The sequence below is a fragment of the Oncorhynchus nerka genome, linkage group LG4, assembly GCF_034236695.1.
Source record: "Oncorhynchus nerka isolate Pitt River linkage group LG4, Oner_Uvic_2.0, whole genome shotgun sequence".
NCBI classification, from domain to species: Eukaryota; Metazoa; Chordata; class Actinopteri; order Salmoniformes; family Salmonidae; genus Oncorhynchus; species Oncorhynchus nerka.
In genome coordinates, this window is record NC_088399.1 from 84,711,778 (window position 1) to 84,738,778 (window position 27,001).

General features: G+C 40.5%; 1 protein-coding gene across 1 annotated transcript in view; it reads left to right on the forward strand.

Annotated features, from left to right (window-relative positions):
* The window catches only part of calcr (calcitonin receptor), a 59,927-nt gene that overhangs the window by 21,010 nt on the left and 11,916 nt on the right, over nucleotides 1-27,001 (forward strand). The window contains exons 7-9 of the mRNA XM_065017980.1: nucleotides 3,288-3,379; nucleotides 14,921-15,047; nucleotides 23,398-23,551. Of these exons, the coding sequence (XP_064874052.1) occupies nucleotides 3,288-3,379; nucleotides 14,921-15,047; nucleotides 23,398-23,551 (373 nt within the window). The remainder of the gene's footprint in view (nucleotides 1-3,287; nucleotides 3,380-14,920; nucleotides 15,048-23,397; nucleotides 23,552-27,001) is intronic.

Genomic DNA, 27,001 nt, shown 5'->3' on the forward strand with positions numbered 1-27,001 from the left:
GAAAAAAACGTCTGACTCTATCAATGCATAGTAAAACGTCTGACTCTATCAATACATAGTACAACGTCTGACTCTATCAATGCATAGTAAAACGTCTGACTCTATCAATGCATAGTAAAACGTCTGACTCTATCAATGCATAGTAAAACATCTGACTCTATCAATGCATAGTAAAACATCTGACTCTAGTAATGCATAGTAAAACATCTGACTCTATCAATGCATAGTAAAACGTCTGACTCTATCAATGCATAGTAAAACGTCTGACTCTATCAATGCATAGTAAAACATCTGACTCTATCAATGCATAGTAAAACGTCTGACTCTATCAATGCATAGTAAAACATCTGACTCTATCAATGCATAGTAAAACATCTGACTCTAGTAATGCATAGTAAAACATCTGACTCTATCAATGCATAGTAAAACGTCTGACTCTATCAATGCATAGTAAAACGTCTGACTCTAGTAATGCATAGTAAAACGTCTGACTCTATCAATGCATAGTAAAACGTCTGACTCTATCAATGCATAGTAAAACGTCTGACTCTATCAATGCATAGTAAAACGTCTGACTCTATCAATGCATAGTAAAACATCTGACTCTATCAATGCATAGTAAAACGTCTGACTCTCTCAATGCATAGTAAAACGTCTGACTCTATCAATGCATAGTAAAACATCTGACTCTATCTCATAGTAAAAATGCATAGAAAAAAACGTCTGACTCTATCAATGCATAGTAAAACGTCTGACTCTATCAATACATAGTACAACGTCTGACTCTATCAATGCATAGTAAAACGTCTGACTCTATCAATGCATAGTAAAACGTCTGACTCTATCAATGCATAGTAAAACGTCTGACTCTATCAATGCATAGTAAAACATCTGACTCTATCAATGCATAGTAAAACATCTGACTCTATCAATGCATAGTAAAACGACTCTGACTCTATCTATCAATGCATAGTAAAACGTCTGACTCTATCAATGCATAGTAAAACGTCTGACTCTATCAATGCATAGTAAAACGTCTGACTCTATCAATGCATAGTAAAACATCTGACTCTATCAATGCATAGTAAAACATCTGACTCTAGTAATGCATAGTAAAACGTCTGACTCTATCAATGCATAGTAAAACGTCTGACTCTATCAATGCATAGTAAAACGTCTGACTCTAGTAATGCATAGTAAAACGTCTGACTCTAGTAATGCATAATAAAACGTCTGACTCTTGTAATGCATAGTAAAACGTCTGACTCTATCAATGCATAGTAAAACGTCTGACTCTCTCAATGCATAGTAAAACGTCTGACTCTATCAATGCATAGTAAAACGTCTGACTCTATCAATGCATAGTAAAACGTCTGACTCTATCAATGCATAGTAAAACGTCTGACTCTCTCAATGCATAGTAAAACGTCTGACTCTATCAATGCATAGTAAAACATCTGACTCTAGTAATGCATAGAAAAAAACGTCTGACTCTATCAATGCATAGTAAAACGTCTGACTCTATCAATACATAGTACAACGTCTGACTCTATCAATGCATAGTAAAACGTCTGACTCTATCAATGCATAGTAAAACGTCTGACTCTATCAATGCATAGTAAAACATCTGACTCTATCAATGCATAGTAAAACATCTGACTCTAGTAATGCATAGTAAAACGTCTGACTCTATCAATGCATAGTAAAACGTCTGACTCTATCAATGCATAGTAAAACGTCTGACTCTATCAATGCATAGTAAAACGTCTGACTCTATCAATGCATAGTAAAACATCTGACTCTATCAATGCATAGTAAAACATCTGACTCTATCAATGCATAGTAAAACGTCTGACTCTATCAATGCTGACTCTATCAATGCATAGTAAAACGTCTGACTCTATCAATGCATAGTAAAACATCTGACTCTATCAATGCATAGTAAAACATCTGACTCTATCAATGCATAGTAAAACGTCTGACTCTATCAATGCATAGTAAAACGTCTGACTCTATCAATGCATAGTAAAACGTCTGACTCTAGTAATGCATAGTAAAACGTCTGACTCTATCAATGCATAGTAAAACGTCTGACTCTATCAATGCATAGTAAAACGTCTGACTCTATCAATGCATAGTAAAACGTCTGACTCTAGTAATGCATAGTAAAACGTCTGACCCTATCAATGCATAGTAAAACGTCTGACTCTAGTAATGCATAGTAAAACGTCTGACCCTATCAATGCATAGTAAAACATCTGACTCTAGTAATGCATAGTAAAACATCTGACTCTATCAATGCATAGTAAAACGTCTGACCCTATCAATGCATAGTAAAACGTCTGACTCTAGTAATGCATAGTAAAACATCTGGCTCTATCAATGCATAGTAAAACATCTGACTCTATCAATGCATAGTAAAACATCTGACTCTAGTAATGCATAGTAAAACATCTGACTCTATCAATGCATAGTAAAACGTCTGACTCTAGTAATGCATAGTAAAACGTCTGACTCTATCAATGCATAGTAAAACATCTGACTCTAGTAATGCATAGAAAAAAACGTCTGACTCTATCAATGCATAGTAAAACGTCTGACTCTATCAATACATAGTACAACGTCTGACTCTATCAATGCATAGTAAAACGTCTGACTCTATCAATGCATAGTAAAACATCTGACTCTATCAATGCATAGTAAAACATCTGACTCTAGTAATGCATAGTAAAACGTCTGACTCTATCAATGCATAGTAAAACGTCTGACTCTATCAATGCATAGTAAAACGTCTGACTCTAGTAATGCATAGTAAAACGTCTGACTCTATCAATGCATAGTAAAACGTCTGACTCTATCAATGCATAGTAAAACGTCTGACTCTATCAATGCATAGTAAAACATCTGACTCTAGTAATGCATACTAAAATGTCTGACTCTATCAATGTGACACAGACAGATAAATATGTGTTCCTCTTTATTGGAACAGACCAATAAAGAACACTGATCGTTGCATCTAGCGCCGGTTTCTTAAAAAGACCTTTGTGAAGACACAAAGAATGCTATGACTATTCGTTATTCAAGCGTGGCTCAGACGCACCTTGATTAGACGATGGATTAAAACCATCTGTGCTGCAGACCTTAAAGCCATGTCCTAGTCTCCCCTCTTTCATATTTTGTTTACATCAAGGTAGCAAAGAAGTCAGGGTTAACGGTTCATGAATGTCCTTGATGCACTACTGTATAGTCTTATTTGTTTGAATATAGGGTGTATCTGTATTTTCCAGATGGCCTATATCCTGTACTACATGGCGATTGTGGGTCATGCCTTATCCATAGCCTCCCTCCTGATCTCTCTGGCTATATTCTTCTACTTCAGGTAAATATAGATGCTGCTGTTGCTTTCTTTATGAAACAAACTACTGGTTTGATCAGGGAGCGTAATCTGTCTTGGGTTGCTTTCTTTATGAAATAAACTACTGGTTTGATTAGGGAGAGTAGTCTGTCTTGGGACACTTAACACTTTTTTGCCACTTGAACAAGTGATGAAGATGATAATGGTGACGACGACGATGATGAAGAAGATGATGACGCACCTAATCCTGAGGAAAATTAGGATGATGATAGTGGTGATAAATATGATGAAAACGATGGCGGTGATGACTGTGGTTGCTACAGTTCAGACGGCATTATATATTTCTCCTTGGTTGTGTGTTTCCTCTGAGATAACTGAATTGTACAGATGGCTGTGTGTTTCCTCTGAGATAACCGAATTGTAAAGATGGCTGTGTGTTTCCTCTGAGATAACTGAATTGTACAGATGGCTGTGTGTTTCCTCTGAGATAACTGAACTGTACAGATGGCTGTGTGTTTCCTCTGAGATACCTGAATTGTAAAGATGGCTGTGTGTTTCCTCTGAGATAACTGAATTGTAAAGATGGCTTTGTGTTTCCTCTGAGATAACTGAACTGTACAGATGGCTGTGTGTTTCCTCTGAGATAACTGAACTGTACAGATGGCTGAGTGTTTCCTCTAAGATAACCGAATTGTAAAGATGGCTGTGTGTTTCCTCTGAGATAACTGAATTGTAAAGATGGCTTTGTGTTTCCTTTGAGATAACTGAACTGTACAGATGGCTGTGTGTTTCCTCTGAGATAACTGAATTGTAAAGATGGCCTTGTGTTTCCTTTGAGATAACCGAATTGTACAGATGGCTTTGTGTTTCCTCTGAGATAACTGAACTGTAAAGATGGCTGTGTGTTTCCTCTGAGATAACTGAACTGTACAGATGGCTGAGTGTTTCCTCTAAGATAACTGAATTGTAAAGATGGCTGTGTGTTTCCTCTGAGATAACTGAATTGTAAAGATGGCTGTGTGTTTCCTCTGAGATAACTGAATTGTAAAGATGGCCATGTGTTTCCTCTGAGATAACTGAACTGTACAGATGGCTGTGTGTTTCCTCTGAGATAACTGAATTGTAAAGATGGCTGTGTGTTTCCTCTGAGATAACTGAACTGTACAGATGGCTGTGTGTTTCCTCTGAGATAACTGAATTGTAAAGATGGCTGTGTGTTTCCTCTGAGATAACTGAATTGTAAAGATGGCCATGTGTTTCCTCTGAGATAACTGAATTGTAAAGATGGCTGTGTGTTTCCTCTGAGATAACTGAATTGTAAAGATGGCTGTGTGTTTCCTCTGAGATAACTGAATTGTAAAGATGGACGTGTGTTTCCTCTGAGATAACTGAACTGTACAGATGGCTGTGTGTTTCCTCTGAGATAACTGAATTGTAAAGATGGCTGTGTGTTTCCTCTGAGATAACTGAATTGTAAAGATGGCTTTGTGTTTCCTCTGAGATAACTGAACTGTACAGATGGCTGTGTGTTTCCTCTGAGATAACTGAATTGTAAAGATGGCTTTGTGTTTCCTTTGAGATAACTGAACTGTACAGAAGGCTGTGTGTTTCCTCTGAGATGACTGAATTGTAAAGATTGCTGTGTGTTTCCTTTGAGATAACTGAACTGTAAAGATGGCCATGTGTTTCCTCTGAGATAACTGAATTGTAAAGATGGCCGTGTGTTTCCTCTGAGATAACTGAACTGTACAGATGGCTGTGTGTTTCCTCTGAGATAACTGAATTGTAAAGATGGCTGTGTGTTTCCTCTGAGATAACTGAACTGTACAGATGGCTGTGTGTTTCCTCTGAGATAACTGAATTGTAAAGATGGCTGTGTGTTTCCTCTGAGATAACTGAATTGTAAAGATGGCCATGTGTTTCCTCTGAGATAACTGAATTGTAAAGATGGCTGTGTGTTTCCTCTGAGATAACTGAATTGTAAAGATGGCTGTGTGTTTCCTCTGAGATAACTGAATTGTAAAGATGGCCGTGTGTTTCCTCTGAGATAACTGAACTGTACAGATGGCTGTGTGTTTCCTCTGAGATAACTGAATTGTAAAGATGGCTGTGTGTTTCCTCTGAGATAACTGAATTGTAAAGATGGCTGTGTGTTTCCTCTGAGATAACTGAACTGTACAGATGGCTGTGTGTTTCCTCTGAGATAACTGAACTGTACAGATGGCTGTGTGTTTCCTCTGAGATAACTGAACTGTACAGATGGCTGTGTGTTTCCTCTGAGATAACTGAATTGTAAAGATGGCTGTGTGTTTCCTCTGAGATAACTGAATTGTAAAGATGGCTGTGTGTTTCCTCTGAGATAACTGAATTGTAAAGATGGCTGTGTGTTTCCTCTGAGATAACTGAATTGTAAAGATGGCTGTGTGCTTCCTCTGAGATAACTGAACTGTACAGATGGCCGTGTGTTTCCTCTGAGATAACTGACCTGTACAGATGGCCGTGTGTTTCCTCTGAGATAACTGAACTGTACAGATGGCTGTGTGTTTCCTCTGAGATAACTGAATTGTAAAGATTGCTGTGTGCTTCCTCTGAGATAACTGAACTGTACAGATGGCTGTGTGCTTCCTCTGAGATAACTGAACTGTACAGATGGCTGTGTGTTTCCTCTGAGATAACTGAACTGTACAGATGGCTGAGTGTTTCCTCTGAGATAACTGAATTGTAAAGATGGCTGTGTGTTTCCTCTGAGATAACTGAACTGTACAGATGGCTGAGTGTTTCCTCTGAGATAACTGAACTGTACAGATGGCTGTGTGTTTCCTCTGAGATAACTGAACTGTAAAGATGGCTGTGTGTTTCCTCTGAGATAACTGAATTGTAAAGATGGCTGTGTGCTTCCTCTGAGATAACTGAATTGTAAAGATGGCTGTGTGTTTCCTCTGAGATAACTGAACTGTACAGATGGCTGAGTGTTTCCTCTGAGATAACTGAACTGTACAGATGGCTGTGTGTTTCCTCTGAGATAACTGAACTGTAAAGATGGCTGTGTGTTTCCTCTGAGATAACTGAATTGTAAAAATGGCTGTGTGCTTCCTCTGAGATAACTGAATTGTAAAGATGGCTGTGTGTTTCCTCTGAGATAACTGAACTGTACAGATGGCTGAGTGTTTCCTCTGAGATAACTGAACTGTACAGATGGCTGTGTGTTTCCTCTGAGATAACTGAACTGTAAAGATGGCTGTGTGTTTCCTCTGAGATAACTGAATTGTAAAGATGGCTGTGTGTTTCCTCTGAGATAACTGAATTGTAAAGATGGCTGTGTGTTTCCTCTGAGATAACACTGGCAGTGCAGACCTGTGAAATTGTCATCTTCACATTAAGCCTAAATGCGTTTTCCACACATTTAGGGAAATCTATTCAACAGATTGTGTTTGTCATTTCCACACAACACTCTGGTTTCCAATTTGTCATTTTCTGTGATTGAGTTGGGTAGCATTTAAAGGGAAGACATTTTGATTGGATAATATAATTTTTCCCCTCTTCGGGATTTCCTATTATATTGTAAATGGATAGATCACATATTTTTCAATAGTGATGGAAAATGTTACAACAATTACATTTCACAGTGACTATTTTAAAATGATTAAATTATTTACATCTTGTAATGAGTTTTCTGCCTTAGAATATTTGACATTATGATTATCATACACCATTTCAAGTTAAGATTTTTAGAAGATGAACGTCCGCAAATAAGCTTGGTTTGTTACTGTAGCTGCATTGGATTATGGACCTTGACCTCCACGCTACCCTAGTGAAACTCATAGTGTCTCTGAATGTTTTACTCATTCTGATACTCATGTCCTTTTAATTTCATGCTGGCTTATTTCTGTGTAACTACTTAAAGCAGATTCATTTCCTGTACATTTAAGAGTTCATGACCAAAGAAGCATGAATTCAGGACAGTTTAAATAATGAGTTGGCTGTGCTCTTATTTAAGTGTAGGGCAACCTTAATGGTAATCCCTACTGATGTATCTTACTAAATATAGGTTGCGAGTACACACTTACGGAAGAACTGCATATTAAGGAAAACTCCTGGTGAATTTTAATGGAGTAGGGGTCAGTAAAGGTGGTTAAATCAAACCTAAGGAGAGAGTTATGATGACTGAGAAGGTCTGAAATCACCTCAGAGCAATAGATATGTGCAAGCAATTGACTCTACCATGATAATGTCAAATGCTGATTAGTCATTAAAAAAAATCAGTTCTTCAAAAACAGATTGTAAAGAAAAGTTTGAGAAGTCAACAGTATGTCAATACTCAGAAAAAGAAGAAGAGAAACACTGCTGTATGACAATCAAATGATCCAAAGCAGATTGTGAAGGAACGTTCCATATGTATGAATATGTCCCTATAGCCCAATCTTTCGCCGTAGCAATGATCCTGCAGTATGACCATCACATTTTTTTGACATGCTTTTCTAATTCAGGCCATTATCCTTAAAGACACCTTATGGGGGATATAACTGCAGGAACCAAAACAACATTTATGCATTACATTGGCTACTACTGACTTGGAAAAGTTGGCTCAGTCAGTGGTGGAAAAAGTGCTTAATTGTCATACTTGAGTAAAAGTAAAAGCTATACATAAAATTCCTGATATTAAGCCAACCAGCCGGCATTTGTTCTTAAAAACATATCAAATACAGACAGCTAGGGGCACACTCCAACACCCAGATATCATTTACAAACACAGTATTTGTGTTTAGTGGGTTGGTCAGATCAGAGGCAGTAGTGGTGTCAACACATTATATTGGTAGGTGTCTGAATCGGACCATGTTGCTGTCCTGCCTGAGCATTCCAAATGTAACGAGTAGTATTGCCAATTCATTCCAATTCAATTCATGAATTGGCCACCCCCCAGAAAAAGCAGAATTTGAATTTATTTTGACATCATGTATGGTTGCCAACACTATGTTTAACATGTCCTTGACACATTGCATTTCTAAAACTCAACCTCAGAAAAAATGTTTGAAATAATTACAGTGGTCTGGAAATATTCTAGGATCATTTTGTAGGTTAACAATTCATAATCCACTTTCACTCTAGGATGGAAAGTACAACCTAACATCTCATAACCAAATTACAAACAAAGTACTGTACATATTTGAGTTATAATTCAAATCATATTTGAAATGGTATCTGTATTCTTTAGTAAGAAGATGCAGAAGATTTTAGCTAAATATTTGTCAAAGGAAGGAGACAAAATATGTTTAATGTCTCAGTTGAATTTCTTTGAATTGGTTTAAATGACATTCTGCTTCCTTTAATTCAATTGAAATTCTGCTTCCTGTTTGGTATGGCCAATTCAAATTTCAATTCATGGGTTTAATTGAACTGGGCTAAATGTAGAAGTTCCGAATTGACACCAACCCTGTAAGACAGAGTGCAGGTGCACATTGTAATAGCAAAATGTAAAACGATCAAACTACTCTGTATCTGTGTCTTGACAAGAAGAGAATAGAATACATCCTTTCTTGGCATTGTAAAGCTCTAACGGAAGACCAACACGATCAGCTAATTATTATCTCTATGAAGTTTTATAGGTAGTAAGCAAAGCATTGATTTTAAGGGAGCATCACTTTTATAAGCATGGCAATGTGTTTATTAAAGGCTGTTCTCTTTCAACGTTAAAGTCCTAATGTTGCATTAGACTTTCCAGATGTGCAGTTTACAGTGGTATTTGATGCGGTACAGCTGCACGGTCTTCTTATTTATGGCCTCCACTTCAGCACTGCCAGGGCTCGCCAATAAAAATACTCTGACTAGCCGTGGAAAAATACAGTTGGGTTAGCTTTAAAAATACTGCATCACTTGGTTATCTGAGCCTGTCCTACATGATGCAGTTGTCAAAAATGGTTGTGTGTTTTGTCCAGAATTATTCGATCCCTAGATAAAGATTAATAAAAAAGCCTGTATAAAATAAATCATACAAATACTGAGCTATTCAATGCTCATTTTTTAAAATAAATAATATTATTTTATACTAATACTAATCATGATTTTTTTTAAAGTAATACAAAAACAAAGATATGGATCAAATTGATTGGATCCCCTGTTTTCAATACTCAAGCACCCTTCCCCTGTGAGGATAATGGCACAGAGACTTTTTCTGAAATGTTTAATGAGTTGGAGAACACATTGGGAGGGATCTTAAACCATTCCTCCATACAGAATCTTTCCAGATCCTTGATATCCTTAGTTTGTGCTTATGGACGGCCCTCTTCAATTCAAACCACAGGTTTTCAATGGGGTTCAAGATGTTGATTTTTTGGTCAATTAACCATTTGTTTGTGGAATTTGATGTGTGTTTCGGGTTATTGTCTTCCTGAAACAGTCACTTGCGGACACGTTTTAGTCTCCTGGCAGAGAAAACCATTTTTTTTGCAAACATGACCTGGTACTTGACAGAGTTCATGATGTCGTTGCGTTGACCACAACAAGAGCCCCAGGTCCAGTGAAAGAAAAATAGCTGCATAGCATCTAAGATGCACCACCATATTGTACAGTAGGGCTGAGGTATTTTCTGCATATGCATTGTTCTTGTGAAGGACAAAACTGCCATTGGTGTGCATGGTCAAAGACCTCTAGTTTCATGTCATCTGACAATCATGAACTTTACAGAGTACCAGGACATTTTAGCCTAAAAACCTGTTTTCCTCATGCCAGGAAGTTAAATGGCAGGAAGTTAAATGTTGTTGCTTGTTTAGGTGTGGCCAGAGAACATCCATATACACCAATATAACACCTTGGGGTAAAGAAAGTGATTCTGTCCTATTTTCTACTCATCCTAGTTTGAAGATATTCTGTTAAAACACTTCCTTTGTCTTTTTCCTTGTATTGGGTCATTTAATGGTAGCCTTGTTCTCCAACACACTACTGACCCAGAACCCTTACTAATGCTGCCATACTGAGATCTCCTTCTCCTTCTTCTAGAAACAACACATTAAGACTGCAACATTAGCTAATGACTGGAGACAGATAACAGGTCATTTAATGGTAGCCTTGTTCTCCAACACACTACTGACCCAGAACCCTTACTAATGCTGCCATACTGAGATCTCCTTCTCCTTCTTCTAGAAACAACACATTAAGACTGCAACATTAGCTAATGACTGGAGACAGATAACAGGACATTGTTGCTGAAGTGTACACACGTTAGACACAAAGTGTTTTCACTATTTCACTCCAGTAAACACCATTTCCTGCAGTCAAATGACCAAAACGCCCTCTAGTGACCTCATGGGTGGAATGTAAATATTTTTCATAATTTCATAATTAATAAACATAATTACAAAAAAACTGCCAAAAAATCCAGTGTTTCTATGTCAAACAGTTTTGTTATATTTCAGTCTTCTCTGATGTATATAAAGTGTAATATTGGGATGCAGACTGGAATACATTTCAACTCTAAATCTGACTTGGTACAGGTGTCTTATTTTTTAAGCCCATAACCATGTGTGAGGTGAATACTTTTGTTTCAAGTAGATTTGTTTAAGACTACCAAGAAAGACTGTGTGACCCTGATTTAGCCCACTGCAGTCAAATGTTATCAATTGCTTGTTTTAGAAAGCCTGGTTGATGAAACATTGGAAACATTACTTTCCTAACCTTTGATAGAAAAGAGAATAATTTGATGTTTTGAGGCTTGATGTTTTGAGGCTTTGATGACTGCTGATCCGTGATGATCAGGAAGCTCCACAGGGGCCTCAAATAGAGTTGTTAATAATCTGTTTAGGGTGTGATTCCCAATAGGGTGTGATTCTCAATAGGGTGTGATTCTCAAAAGGGTGTGATTCTCAATAGGGTGTGATTCTCAAAAGGGTGTGATTCTCAATAGGGTGTGATTCTCAATAGGGTGTGATTCTCAACAGGGTGTGATTCTCAAAAGGGTGTGATTCTCAATAGGGTGTGATTCTCAATAGGGTGTGATTCTCAATAGGGTGTGATTCTCAACAGGGTGTGATTCTCAAAAGGGTGTGATTCTCAATAGGGTGTGATTCTCAATAGGGTGTGATTCTCAACAGGGTGTGATTCTCAAAAGGGTGTGATTCTCAATAGGGTGTGATTCTCAATAGGGTGTGATTCTCAATAGGGTGTGATTCTCAATAGGGTGTGATTCTCAATAGGGTGTGATTCTCAACAGGGTGTGATTCTCAATAGGGTGTGATTCTCAATAGGGTGTGATTCTCAATAGGGTGTGATTCTCAAAAGGGTGTGATTCCCAATAGGGTGTGATTCTCAATAGGGTGTGATTCTCAATAGGGTGTGATTCTCAATAGGGTGTGATTCTCAATAGGGTGTGATTCTCAATAGGGTGTGATTCCCAACAGGGTGTGATTCCCAACAGGGTGTGATTCTCAATAGGGTGTGATTCTCAATAGGGTGTGATTCCCAACAGGGTGTGATTCTCAATAGGGTGTGATTCTCAAAAGGGTGTGATTCTCAATAGGGTGTGATTCTCAATAGGGTGTGATTCTCAACAGGGTGTGATTCTCAAAAGGGTGTGATTCTCAATAGGGTGTGATTCCACTTGTTGTTGGAAGTCGTGTGTGCTAGTATTTAACATGGGTGAACCAAAGCAAATGATTTCAGCCCCTTTTGTGTTGCTTGAGAGAAAGTTATGAATTGTTGTCCATTGTTATATCAGTTTACAGCATGCTCTGACTACAATGGCAATCTTGATTTAGTATATGAGGTTCCTTGGTTCAGACATTTCATTCTAATGACTCTCTGTTTGAACCTATTTCACAGACGACTGCAACATCTGACTAAGTCATTATGGGCCAGAGTTAGTTGTTCCAATGGTTTATGTTATTTATTGTCCTGTTTACTACATCAAAGGTCGGAATATTTTTGTTAGGATGAAATATGTTCATTTTACAGTTTTTATGGGAACATGCAGAATGGATGAAAACACGTTTTATTATGGCTAATTGTAATAATAATAGACCTCCAGCTTTGTAGAAGATACTGTAATCTGTAAATATCAACTGTGAACGGATTTTTCATATTTCATATACTAACGATTTATAATGAGTGCACAAAACATTAGGAACACCTGCTCTTTCCATGACATAGACTGACCGACCAGGTGAAAGCTAAAGTCCCTGTGTAGCTGAAGGGGAGGAGACTGGTTAAAGACAGATTTGCAAGCCTTGAGACAATTGAGACATGCGGAGAATGTGAAATACAAAAGAGTGCCTTTGAACAAAATATGGTTGTAAGTGCCAGGCGCACCAGTTTGTGTTAAGAACTGTTGCTGGCTTTTTCCATGCTCAACAGTTTCCTGTGTGTATCAAGAATAGTCCATCACCCAAAGGACATCCAGCCAACTGTGGGAAGGATTAGAGTCAACATGGGCCAGCATCCCGATGGAACGCTTGACATTTGTAGAGTCCATGCCCCAATGAATTGAGGCTGTTCTGAGGGCAAAAGAGGGTGCAAATCAATATTAGGAAGGTGTTCTTAATGTTTTGTACACTATCAAAATGATTTAGCCTATGTACTCCGCAGTGTATTTTCCATTAATATTTTCACACTAGAAAATATGATAACCAGTTTCATCTTTTGGCTTCAATGCCTATATTATGGTTCTGTATGTTTTCTTAGTGTTGTTTCACTACAGGACCTTTTTCATTTTGATGCTCTTATTGTAAGTGTATATACAGTTGAAGTTGGAAGTTTACATACACCTTAGACAAATACATTTAAACTCAGTTTTTCACAATTCCTGACATTTAATCCGAGTAAAGCAAAAAAAATCCCTGTCTTTGGTCAGTTAGGATCACCACTTTATTTTAAGAATGTGAAATGTCAGAATAATAGAAGAGAGAATTATTTATTTCAGCTTTTATTTCTTTCATCACATTCCCCGTGGGTCAGAAGTTTACATACACTCAATTATTATTATTTGTTATTAATTGTTTAACTTGGTTCAAACTTTTCGGGTTGCCTTCCACAAGCTTCCCACAATAAATTGGGTGAATTTTGGCCCATTCCTCCTGAAAGAGCTGGTGTAACTGAGTCAGGTTTCTAGGCCTCCTTGCTCGCACACGCTTTTTCAGTTCTGCCCACAAATTTTCTACAGGATTGAGGTCAGGGCTTTGTGATGGCCACTCCAACACCTTGACTTTGTTGTCCTTAAGCCATTTTGACACAACTTTGGAAGTATACTTGGGATCATTGTCCATTTGGAAGACCCATTTATGACCAAGCTTTAACTTCCTGACTGATGTCTTGAGATGTTGCTTCAATATAACCACATAATTTTCCTACCTCATGATGCCATCTATTTTGTGAATTGCACCAATCCCTCCTGCAGCAAAGCACCCCCACAACATGATGCTGCCACCCCCTTGCTTCACAGTTGGGATGGTGTTCTTCGGCTTACAAGCCTCCTCCTTTTCCTCCAAACATAACGATGGTCATGATGACCAAACCGTTCTGTTTTTGTTTCATCAGAACAGAGAACATTTCTCCAAAAAGTACGATCTTTGTCCCCATGTGCAGTTGCAAACCGTAGTCTGGCTTTTCTGTGGCGGTTTTGGAGCAGTAGCTTCTTCCTTGCTGAGGGGCCTTTCAGGTTATGTCGATACAGGACTCATTTAACTGTGGATATAGATACTTTTGTACCTGTTTCCTCCAGCATCTTCACAAGATCCTTTGCTGATGTTCTGGGATTGATTAGCACTTTTCGCACCAAAGTACGTTCATCTCTAGGAGACAGAATGCATCTCCTTCCTGAGCGGTATGACGGCTGCGTGGTCCCATGGCGTTTATACTTGCGCACTATTGTTTGTACAGATGAACATGGTACCTTCAGGCATTTGGAAATTGATGAACCAGACTTATGGAGGTCTACAATTATTGAGGTCTTGGCTGATTTCTTATGATTTTCCCATGATGTCAAGCAGAGGCACTGAGTTTTTGAAATACATCCACAGGTACACCTCCAACTGACGCAAATTATGTGAATTAGCCTATCAGAAGCTTCTAAAGCCATGACATAAGTTTAAAGGCACAGTCACCTTAGTGTATGTAAACTTCAGACCCACTGGAATTGTGATACAGTGAATTATAAGTGAAATAATCTGTCTGTAAACAGTTGTTGGAAAAATTACTTGTGTCATGCACAAAGTGGATGTCCTAACTGACTTGCCAAAACTATAGTGTGTTAACAAGAAATTTGGGGAGTGGTTTAAAAACAAGTTTAAATGACTCCAACCTAAGTGTATGTAAACTTCCAACTTCGACTGTAGTTCTGTCCTTGAGCTTTTCTTGTCTATTATTGTTCTGTATTATGCCATGTTTTATGTTCTGTGTGGACCCCAGGAAGAGTCGCTGCTGCTTTTGCAAAAGCTAATAGGTATCCTAATAAAATAAATAACAATAATTGTGTAAATGTTTATTGTAGTCCTCTCTGTGAATGTCTGCTTGGGTAACCACAGCCAGACACATATCATATGTTAACATGATTATTTATGCTGTATGTTTGTCTTCACTCAGGAACCTGAGCTGCCAAAGGATCACGCTTCATAAGAACCTCTTCGTTTCCTATGTCCTCAACTCCGCCCTTACCCTCATCTACCTCATAGCAGTGGTCAACAACACAGATGTAGTGGAGAGAAATCCAGTAAGTCTCACACATTTCATCTATAAATTCCAGTAAGTCTCACACATTTCATCTATAAAATCCAGTAAGTCTCACACATTATCTATAAATTCCAGTAAGTCTCACACATTATCTATAAATTCCAGTAAGTCTCACACATTATCTATAAATTCCAGTAAGTCTCACACATTTCATCTATAAATTCCAGTAAGTCTCACACATTATCTATAAATTCCAGTAAGTCTCACACATTTCATCTATATATTCCAGTAAGTCTCACACATTTCATCTATAAATTCCAGTAAATCTCACACATTTCATCTATAAATTCCAGTAAATCTCACACATTTCATCTATAAATTCCAGTAAGTCTCACACATTATCTATAAATTCCAGTAAGTCTCACACATTTCATCTATATATTCCAGTAAGTCTCACACATTTCATCTATAAATTCCAGTAAGTCTCACACATTTCATCTATAAAATCCAGTAAGTCTCACATATTTCATCTATAAATTCCAGTAAGTCTCACACATTATCTATAAATTCCAGTAAGTCTCACACATTTCATCTATAAATTCCAGTAAGTCTCACACATTTCATCTATAAATTCCAGTAAGTCTCACACATTTCATCTATAAATTCCAGTAAGTCTCACACATTTCATCTATAAATTCCAGTAAGTCTCACACATTTCATCTATAAAATCCAGTAAGTCTCACATATTTCATCTATAAATTCCAGTAAGTCTCACACATTATCTATAAATTCCAGTAAGTCTCACACATTTCATCTATAAATTCCAGTAAGTCTCACACATTTCATCTATAAATTCCAGTAAGTCTCACACATTTCATCTATAAATTCCAGTAAGTCTCACACATTATCTATAAATTCCAGTAAGTCTCACACATTTCATCTATAAAATCCAGTAAGTCTCACACATTATCTATAAGTTCCAGTGAGTCTCACACATTTCATCTATAAAATGAAAACAATTTAAGGGGAAGAGGATAGATAGGTCTCAGGGTTTCACTGCTTGATATTTTCAAAATATATATATTTTTTAATTCTTAAAACATAACACAGCCCTCGAGCTCGGTTTTACTTCATTCAAATGAGTTTACTATCAGTTTCAATCAACCTGAGTGCAGATGGGTTTTTTAAGAGTTTTCGTTAGGATATGAGTATTTTTTGCATATCTTGTTGTGTGCACAAACAGCCCAGAGTTATCCTTCTATTAGCACTCAAATACTTCTGTCCTCTGTCAGACTTTTGAACAGTTGCCACTTGTTGAGTTTAAGTCGGAGCTGAATTCTTTGAATCCTGAGGCCTGTTAAGGTGAACATGGTAAATCTGCCTCTATGGAATGTAACGTTTCTGTATCTGGGATCATCCCTTTCTGGTGCTTTAAGTATTGTATTTTATGAGTCATTTTTATTGTCCACCTTTTGAGGAAATTATTTGATTATGGTATTGTGCAAGACAGAGTTGCTGAGTCTGTTCCCCCAAAAAGTGTTAATAGTCATTCAAAAACAAGCTAGAAAATGTCAGAGATCTTGATCCAGAGAAATGGATACACTTGGGTAACCTTTGAGTAGATACATTTGTTTTTTCCTGGTTAGGTCACATGGTTAGTAAAAACTCCTGGTTGAACGTACACAGTAAGGTCCTGTTATCATGCTCTCGATTGGATCATCACTTTAGAGATGTCCTTCAGTTTATCCAGTCAAAGAAAATAACTCCCGTCTGGGTTTGATTTCTAGCCTCTCTTCTTCTCTTCTCCCCGTACCATCATGTTCTCACTGGAAAAACAGACTTCAAGCCTAATCCATCTGGCATATTCACAGTGGAAGGTTTTTTTGTTTCCTCAGATATACCAGCTGACCCTGGTGATCCAACTGACAGGGAGGAAGGAATGACAGCTTTCACAATAAATATTGTGGGAATGTAATTGGAAAACGCTTAATTTGATACCGAATGCTGGGGCTCTGGTTTATAGAGCAGGTGTTGCTGGGATATCTCCTCAGTTTAGGGTCTGGTGCCATAGCAGGTGCCAGCTCTCTGTTCATATGATTTCTCCTTTTATTTGTCCACTGAAGATGTTTGGTTGCTCTGATTAAACCTTGAGTCATATCTGAAGTCGCAGTGTCCATGAATTATCATTATTTAACCCGACCTTACAATATGAATAGCTATGTTCTAGCAGCATTGGCTCAGAACCATCTTTCCAAATCTGTCCTAAATCTATTATAATCTGCTTGCTTTGAGAAGCGGGAGAACTAAATTGCAGTTTGTCTTTCACACCTCAGACAACATGGTCTTGATATCGAGGGGTGGAACAACAAAAAAAATCCCATCACAGTTGGTTGCACATACTGCACATGTTGAAATTCTGGAGCGCCAAATTTAGACTGGGTCGGTGTGATTTAGGGATGTGGTACTCTGTTGGGAGAATAGACTAGGTGCTCTCTGAACAAAAAGGAACAAGCGTTCTTTCTCTCTGGCGGATCACAGTAGAGACTCCAAGTCTGCCAGAAGCGGGAGGAGTGAGTCTCTAGTGCTCAGGCCAAACGAAGGACTAGGCCCAAGACATGAGACACACACTTTGTCAGACATTAGTAACTTAAACACACCGACTGTCCCGTTACATTAGGCTGGACGCCTCAGTTGGGCATTCAAGTTGAGGTAAATGTGGTTATGAATTGGTGGGAAAAATGAAGTGTTTAGATCACACCAACAGACCTTAGTGATGAGTGAACTGTATTTCAGCATACTTGTAATGGCACATCTGGATTCCATGTAAGGGCCAGGAGACATGAAGGGATGGAGGGATGGGGGGAGGGAGGTGAAGAAGGAAAAGAAGGAGGTTAGATGAGGGTAGAGGAGGAGGATAGATGAGGGTGGAAGAGGAGGGTAGAGGAGGAGGAGGGTAGATGAGGGTAGAGGAGGAGGGTAAAGAAGGGGAAGGGTAGATGAGGGTAGAGGAGGAGGTTAGAGGAGGAGGGTAAAGAATGAGGAGGTTAGATGAGGGTAGAGGAGGAGGGTAGAGGAGGAAGGAGGGTAAAGAAGGAGGATAGAGGGGGTAGAGGAGGAGGAGGGTAAAGGAGGAGGGTAGATGAGGGTAGAGGAGGAGGAGGGTAAAGAAGGAGGGTAGATGAGGGTAGAGGAGGAGGAGGGTATATGAGGGTAGAGGAGGATGAGGGTAAAGAAGGAGGAGGGTAGATGAGGTTAGAGGAGGAGGGTAAAGAAGGAGGAGGGTAGATGAGGGTAGAGGAGGAGGAGGGTAGATGAGGGTAGAGGAGGAGGGTAAAGAAGGAGGAGGGTAGATGAGGGTAGAGGAGGAGGGTAGATGAGGGTAGAGGAGGAGGATGGTAAAGAAGGAGGAGGGTAGATGAGGGTAAAGAAGGAGGGTAGATGAGGGTAGAGGAGGAGGGTAGATGAGGATAGAGGATGAGGGTAAAGAAGGAGGAGGGTATATGAGGGTAGAAGAGGAGGGTAGATGAGGGTGGAAGAGGAGGGTAAAGAAGGAGAAGGGTAGATGAGGGTAGAGGAGGAGGGTAGATGAGGGTAGAGGAGGAGGGTAGATGAGGGTAGAGGAGGAGGGTAAAGAAGGAGAAGGGTAGATGAGGGTAGAGGAGGAGGTTAGAGGAGGAGGGTAAAGAATGAGGAGGTTAGATGAGGGTAGAGGAGGAGGATAGATGAGGGTAGAGGAGGAGGGTAGAGGAGGAGGAGGGTAAAGAAGGAGGGTGGATGAGGGTAGATGAGGGTAAAGAAGGAGGGTAGATGAGGGTAGAGGAGGAGGAGGGTAGATGAGGGTAGAGGAGGAGGAGGGTAAAGAAGGAGGAGGGTAGATGAGGGTAGAGGAGGAGGAGGGTAGATGAGGGTAGAGGAGGAGGGTAAAGAAGGAGGAGGGTAGATGAGGGTAGAGGAGGAGGAGGGTAGATGAGGGTAGAGGAGGAGGGTAGATGAGGGTGGAAGAGGAGGGTAGAGGAGGAGGGGGTAGATGAGGGTAGAGGAGGAGGGTAGATGAGGGTGGAAGAGGAGGGTAGAGGAGGAGGAGGGTAGATGAGGGTAGAGGAAGAGTTTAGAGGAGGAGGGTAAAGAATGAGGAGGTTAGATGAGGGTAGAGGAGGAGGGTAGATGAGGGTGGAAGAAGAGGGTAAAGGAGGAGGAGGGTAGATGAGGGTAGAGGAGGAGGGTAAAGAAGGAGAAGGGTAGATGAGGGTAGAGGAGGAGGGTAGATGAGAATAGAGGAGGAGGGTAGATGAGGGTAGAGGAGGAGGGTAAAAGACGTAGAGGAGGAGGGTAAAGAAGGAGGAGGGTAGATGAGGGTAGAGGAGGAGGGTAAAGAAGGAGGGTAAAGAAGGAGGGTAGAGGAGGGTAGATGAGCGTAGAGGAGATGGGTAGAGGAGGGTAGAGGAGGAGGGTAGAGGAGGAGGAGGGTAAAGAAGGAGGGTAGAGGGGGTAGAGGAGGAGGGTAGATGAGGGTAGAGGAGGAGGAGGGTAAAGACGGAGGGTAGATGAGGGTAGAGGAGGAGGAGGGTAGATGAGGGTAGAGGAGGAGGAGGGTAAAGAAGGAGGAGGGTAGATGAGGGTAAATAAGGAGGAGGGTAGATGAGGGTAGAGGAGGAGGGTAAAGAAGGAGGAGGGTAGATGAGGGTAGAGGAGGGGGTTAGAGGAGGAGGGTAAAGAATGAGGAGGGTAGTAGAGGAGGAGGGTAGATGAGGGTAGAGGAGGAGGAGGGTAAAGAAGGAGGAGGGTAGATGAGGGTAAAGAAGGAGGGTAGATGAGGGTAGAGGAGGAGGGTAGATGAGGGTAGAGGATGAGGGTAAAGAAGGAGGAGGGTAGATGAGGGTAGAGGAGGAAGGTAGATGAGGGTAGAGGAGGAGGAGGGTAAAAGACGTAGAGGAGGAGGGTAAAGTAGGAGGAGGGTAGATGAGGGTAGAGAAGGAGGAGGGTAAAGCAGGAGGGTAAAGAAGAAGGAGGGTAGATGAGGGTAAAGAAGGAGGAGGGTAGATGAGCCTAAAGGCCTTCACTCCCTATCCAGGAACAGGCCTCTCTCTCAGGGCATGAGAGTACACATACAAGCAGTTAGGCCCTAACTCCCTATCCGGGAACAGGCCTCTCTCTCAGGGCATGAGAGTACATATACAGGCAGTTAGGCCCTAACTCCCTATCCGGGAACAGGCCTCTCTCTCTGGGCATGAGAGTACACATACAGGGTAGAGGAGGAGGGTAGCTGAGGGTAGAGGAGGAGGAGGGTAAAGAAGGAGGAGGGTAGATCAGGGTAGAGGAGGAGGAGGGTAAAAGACGTAGAGGAGGAGGAGACATACAGTGCATTGGGAAAGTTTTCAGACCCCTTCACTTTTTCTACATTGTTACGTTACAGCGTTATTATATATATAAAGTGTATGAAATAAAAATGTGTCCTCATCAATCTACACACAAAACCACATAATGGCAAAGTGAAAACAGGTTTTAAAGAGTATTTTATTTACTTAAGTATTCAGACCATTTACTCAGTACTTTGTTGAAGCACCATTGGATTACAACCTTGAGGCTTCTTGGGTATGATACTTCAAGCTTGGCACACCTGTATTTGGGGAGTTTCTCCCATTCTTCTCTGCAGATCCTCTCAAGCTCTGTCAGGTTGGATGTGGAGCTTCACTGTAAAGCTATTTTCAGATCTCTCCAGAGATGTTTGATTGGGTCCAAGTCCGGGCTCTGGCTGGGCCACTCAAGGACATTCAGAGACTTGTCCCAAAGCCACTCCTGCATTGTCTTGGCTATGTGCTTAGGGTCATTGTTATGTTGGAAGCTGAACCTTCACCCCAGTCTGATGTCCTGAGTGCTCTGGAGCAAAGAATTTCTGCAACATTGAAGGCCCTGAAGAAAACAGTGGCCACTGTATGGCTAAGAGGTTCTGAAGGCTGCGTATACGGACCTCGGGGACAAGAGTCGAGAAGACATACAGTACCAGTCAAAAGTTTGGACACACCTACTCATTCCAGGGTTTTTCTTTATTTTGACTATTTTCTACATTGTAGAATAATAGTGAAGACATCAAAACAATGAAATAACACAGATGGAATCGTAGTAACCAAAGAAGTGTCAAACAAATCAAAATATATTTTATATTTGATTTTTTGAAGTAGCCACCCTTTGCCCTGATGACAGCTTTGCAGACTCTCTCAACAAGCTTCATGAGGTAGTCACCTGGAATGCATTCCAATTAACAGGTGTGCCTTGTTAAAAGTTCATTTGTGGAATTTCTTTCCTTATTAATGCGTTTGAGCCAATCAGTTGTGTTGTGACAAGGTAGGGCTGGTATACAGAAGATAGCCCTATTTGGTGAAAGACCAAGTCCATATTATAGCAAGAACAGCTCAAATAAGCAAAGAGAAACAACAGTCCATTATTACTTTAAGACAAGAAGGTCAATTAATCCGGAACATTTCAAGAACTTTGAAAGTTTCTTCAAGTGCAGTCGCGAAAACCATGGGTTAAGCTGTGATGAAACTGTCTCTCATGAGGACGCAGAGTTACCAGCCTCATAAATTGCAGCCCAAATAAATGCTTCAAAGAGTCCAAGTAACAGACACATCTCAACATCAACTGTTCAGAGGAGACTGTGTCAATCAGGCCTTCCTAATAAGAGTAAGAGACTTGCTTGGGCCAAGAAACACAAGCAATGGACATTAGACATTACACTGGTGGAAATCTGTCCTTTGGTCTGATGAGTCCAAGTTTGATATCTTTGGTTCCAACCGCCATGTCTTTGTGAGACGCAGAGTAGGTGAACGGATGATCTCCGCATGTGTAGTTCCCACCGTGAAGAATGGAGGAGGAGGTGTGATGGTGTGGAGGTGCTTTGCTGCTGACACTGTCAGTGATTTATTTAGAATTGAAGGCACACTTAACCAGCATGGCTACCACAACATTCTGCAACGATACGCCATCCCACCTGGTGGGACTATCATTTGTTTTTTAACAGTACAATGACCCAACACACCTCCAGGTTATTTAAGGGCTATTTGACCAAGAAGGAGTGTGATGGAGTGCTGTATCAGATGACCTGGCCTCCACAATCACCTGACCTCAACCCAAATTGAGATGGTTTGGGATGAGTTCGCCGCAGAGTGAAGGAAAAGCAACCAACAAGTGCTCAGCATACGTGGGAACTCTTTCAAGACTGTTGGAAAAACATTCCAGGTGAAGCTGGTTGAGAGAATGCCAAGAGTGTGCAAAGCTGTCATCAAGGCAAAGGGTGGCTAGTTTGAAGAATCTAAAATAGATTTTGGTTTGTTTTAACACTTTTTTGGTTACTACATACCATATGTGTTATTTCAAAGTTTTGATGTCTTTACTATTATTCTACAATGTAGAAAATAGAACGAATAAAGAAAAACCCTTGAATGAGGAGGTGTGTCCAAACTTTTAACTGGTGCTGTACTTGTATGTAAATGTAATGTAGCTGCTACCAATTCCAGAATCGTCTAATCAGATCAGCACACATGTTCCGAGACAGAGTGCTGAGAACAACAAATCTCAACACCTAGAGGAGTCAATGAATCTCCATGGGCCCGTCCCAAATGGAACCATATTCCCTATAGACGGGTTGATTATTTAGCAACAAATCCGATGCGTGTGCAACTATGGGGCAAAACAGACTGGTTGGCTTAGATTGTTGACAACATGTAAACTATATATTTTTTCATCTTGTTGTCTCAAATACATCGTTACAGTTGTTGGGTTAGCTAGCTAGTGAATTTGAGCCATATTAGCATTGATCAGTCAAAACACCTCAAAACAAGACATTTTATCAAGATCAAGATGAAACGAGTCACTTACAATTCCCCACATGGCAGTTTCTTGTCATTGTTGGTAACTATCTGGTCATCCAGACTCACAACAACACACAGATATCTGCCACATTGAAGCGTGCGTATCGTTTTCATGACATTGTCAGCTAACCCATCTACTGTATATAGTGCACCACTTTTGACCAGGGCCCATATGTAGGCAATAGTGTGCTATTTGACAGAAAGAGACATGATAGCATAGTGTTGACTGACAAAAATGTGTGGATATTATTGAACAGGATTTAGGCTACTTTGCAGTACATTTTTCTTGTAAAAGAAATACAATGTGCTGCAGTTATAATAACCTAGAGAAAGGTGGAACAAGGGATACGCTCCGGCAGTAGGGGGGTAAAAGGATGAACGTCCTCCTATTGCAAAATCATAATACCCCCACTAACAATTTTGTGTCAGGGCTGGTTGAGCATTGGGCTTTGTGTTGTTGTTATTGTTATTTGGTGTTGTTATTGTCTCTGTGTGACTCTCTGTGATCCTAATCCCCTGCAGGTTGGCTGTAAGGTGTTGCACTTCTTCCACATGTACATGCTGGGCTGTAACTACTTCTGGATGCTGTGTGAGGGGATCTATCTGCACACGCTCATTGTGGTGGCTGTGTTCGCCGAGGAGCAGCACCTACACTGGTACTACCTCCTAGGCTGGGGTGAGTCTTACTACCCGCCTTAACCACAGGGATCCCATTAGCTTAAAGAGATAGTGTGAGATTTGGGCAATTAAGTTATTTTTCTACTTATGCTAGCTGTTCCGGTAGACTTATAATCGTTGCACTAACGATAGTTAGCGTTGGCTCACGAAATGACCTCTAACTCCCTTCATACTGGACGCAGAGACATAAAAATGGTATCCGCAAGTTCATCTGACTCCCTTTAAACTAAAAACCAAAAACCTAAATTGTATGCAATAAGGCTGTATTAGTTATAGCCAGCAATTGAAAGCAATGCAAAAGGTTAATTACAGAGTGGAATAGTAGAAGTGAGAGGGTCCACTCCCATCAAAATCGGCGCTCCTAGTGGCCGGGGACTTTAGTGCAGAGAAACTTAAAACCATTTGACCTAATTTCTACCAGCAAATTACATGTGCAACCACAGAGAGAAAAATATAACTCTAGACCAACTTTACTCCACACACAGAGGCAGGTACAAAACTGACCATAATTCTACCCTCCTGATTCCTGCACACAAGCAAAAACTAAAGCAGGGAGTACCAGTGACTCGCTCAATTTGGAAGTGGTCAGATGCTAAGCTACAGGACTCTTTTGCTAGCACAGACTGGAATATGTTCAGGGACGTATCCGATGGCATTTAGGAGTATACTACCTCAGTCACCAGCTTCATCAATAAGTGCATCAATGACGTTGTCCCCACAGTAACCGTGCATACATACTCCAACCAGAAGCCATGGATTACAGGCAACATCCACACTGAGCTAAAGGTGAGATCTGTCGCTTTCAAAGAGCAGGACTCTAACCCAGACGCTAATAAGAAATCCCGCTATGCCATCAGACGAACCATCAAACAGGCAAAGCATAAAATACAGGACTAAGATTGAATCCTACTACATCGGCTCCGACAATCGTCGGATGTGGCAGGGCTTACAAACTATTACGGACTACAACGGGAAGCCCAGCCGCAAGCTGCCCAGTGACACAAGCCTACCGGACGAGCTAAACGACTTCTATGTGCACTTCGAGGCAAGAAACACATGAAGCATGCATAAGGGCTGTTCCGGACAACTGTGTGATCACGCTCACCATAGCCGATGTGAGCAAGACCTTTAAACAGGTCAACATTCATAAGGCCGCAGGGCCAGATGGATTACCAGGGCATGTACTCCGAGCATGCGCTGACCAACTGGAAAGTGTCTTCACTGACATCTTCAACCTGTCCCTGACCCAGTCTGTAATACCAACATGTTTCAAGCAGACAACCATAGTCCCTGTGCCGAAGAACACCAAGGTAACCTACCTAAATGACTACATCTATAGCCATGAAGTGCTTTGAAAGGCTGGTCATGGCTCACATCAACACTATCGTCACGGAAACCCTAGACCCACTCCAATTTGCATACTACCCCAACAGACCCACAGATGACGCAATCTCTATTGCACTCAACACTGCCCTTTCCCACCTGGACAAAAGGAACACCTACGTGAGAATGCTGTTCATTGACTACAACTCAGCGTTCAATATAATAGTGTGCTCAAAGCCCATGTGTCACATTAGTATAAAGGGACCGGGAGACATGCGCAGGAATAGGTAATAGGGTTTTTTATTTACCCAAATTAGGAGACAAAGGAGATGATCGTGGACTACAGGGACTACAGTGGACTACAGTGCCAAGCATGTCCACATTCTCATCGACAGGGCTGTAGTGGAGCAGGTTGAGAGCTTCATGTTCCTTGGTGTCCACATCACCAACAAACTATCATGGTCAATTTTGTAACCACTCCCTCTTCAAATTAGGGCTGATTGGAAAAGCTGTTCAAAAGAGGACATTGTATTATTTCTTTGTACTCCCTGACGAAGGCCATGCAGCCGAAACGCGTCAGATTTTTAAAACCTTGTTTCTATTGAACATGCCATACAAATAAAGGCATTTTAATTAATTACATTAAGAGTGCCTTGGTCCTCCTTTCTTTTTTCTTTTATCTTTTTGATGACCAATTCACCCCTTTTACCAAAGAGCACCTTCTGTCTACCAAAATGTACTATTGTGTATCTTAGAAAGAAGAGGAAGGGAAGCGCTACTAAAATCTATTTTATATTTGAGATTCGTCAAATAGCCACTTGATGACAGCTTTGCACACTCTTGGCATTCTCTCAACCAGCTTCATGAGGTAGTCACCTGGACTTTTGACCGGTAGTGTACATACTTCCTCTTCTCCCCATCTGCTTTTATGAAAACAAGTCACCAAAACAGCATTCTCAGACAGTAATTAAATGATTCACTTGATGGTCAGTCATGATAGTCAGTGATAATTATTCCCCTTTGTTAGCGCTTTATTTTACGTTTGAACATGTTACATTATGTGTATTCTGCAGTTGAACATGTTACATTATGTGTATTCTGCAGTTGAACATGTTACATTATGTGTATTCTGCAGTTGAACACGTTACATTATGTGTATTCTGCAGTTGTTTAGCTAAAATGGTTTCATGTTGTCCTTGCTGGAATTGAACTCATATCCTTGTCAACTTGCCCATCTGTTTTTGGGTCATGTATTTCACTATCTATTCTATCTATTCTAATGACGTCTGAGGTAACATGATACAGCAATAAGTCTTCATAGCAACCTGTTGCATGTTATAGTGTGTTCAAAACCACAAACTCACCTCGCCTCGGAGGCCTCTGCGCTCCTATATCATGATTCATAGCCGATCTTCATATTTCATCACCCTGTACTCACTGTAGAAATAAAATAACATTGTAAACAGCTCCCGCCATCGGTGAATCACACATAGATCAGCTTGTGTGTCACACAACACAATGGGACACAATCTGTGTCGGGACACAGGATCAGAGACAACCCTGAGGTCACTGTTAACTGCGACACTCCCTGTGTGTCAACCCCACCAAACCCTGTATCAGATTGACAGCTTTAGTAGCTCTTCCTATTGGATAGCTGCTGTTAACGTGCTGTCTGTTCTGTTCTCCCCCCTCTTTAATGGAGGAGGGATGTGTATGAGCCCTGCCTGTCCGATAAGTGATACGATAACTGTGAATGGTCGGCCATTATTAAAGATGCCGTGATATAACCTTGGGGCAGAAGCTACAGTGTCTTTCACACAGCCACCCCGAGGAATGGATGGAGGACATCCAGCTAGTCCATCTGTAGCCAATATGGCCGTAGAGCTTTGATAAATCACTTCTAAACGGACCCGCAGCTCGGATTCATCTGTTTCATCTGTTTATGGCCCAGCTAAAATGAAACCCCCAATAAACACTGGTATGGTTGTGTTGTTAATGGAGAAGGATTTAACAAGACTGGATTATTAGAGGAAATTGCTCAGTGTGGGTTTATTCTTGTTCAGCTTGTAGCGGACAGCATGATGAGGATGATCTTAATTTGATCACATTTATTGCCAACAAATTT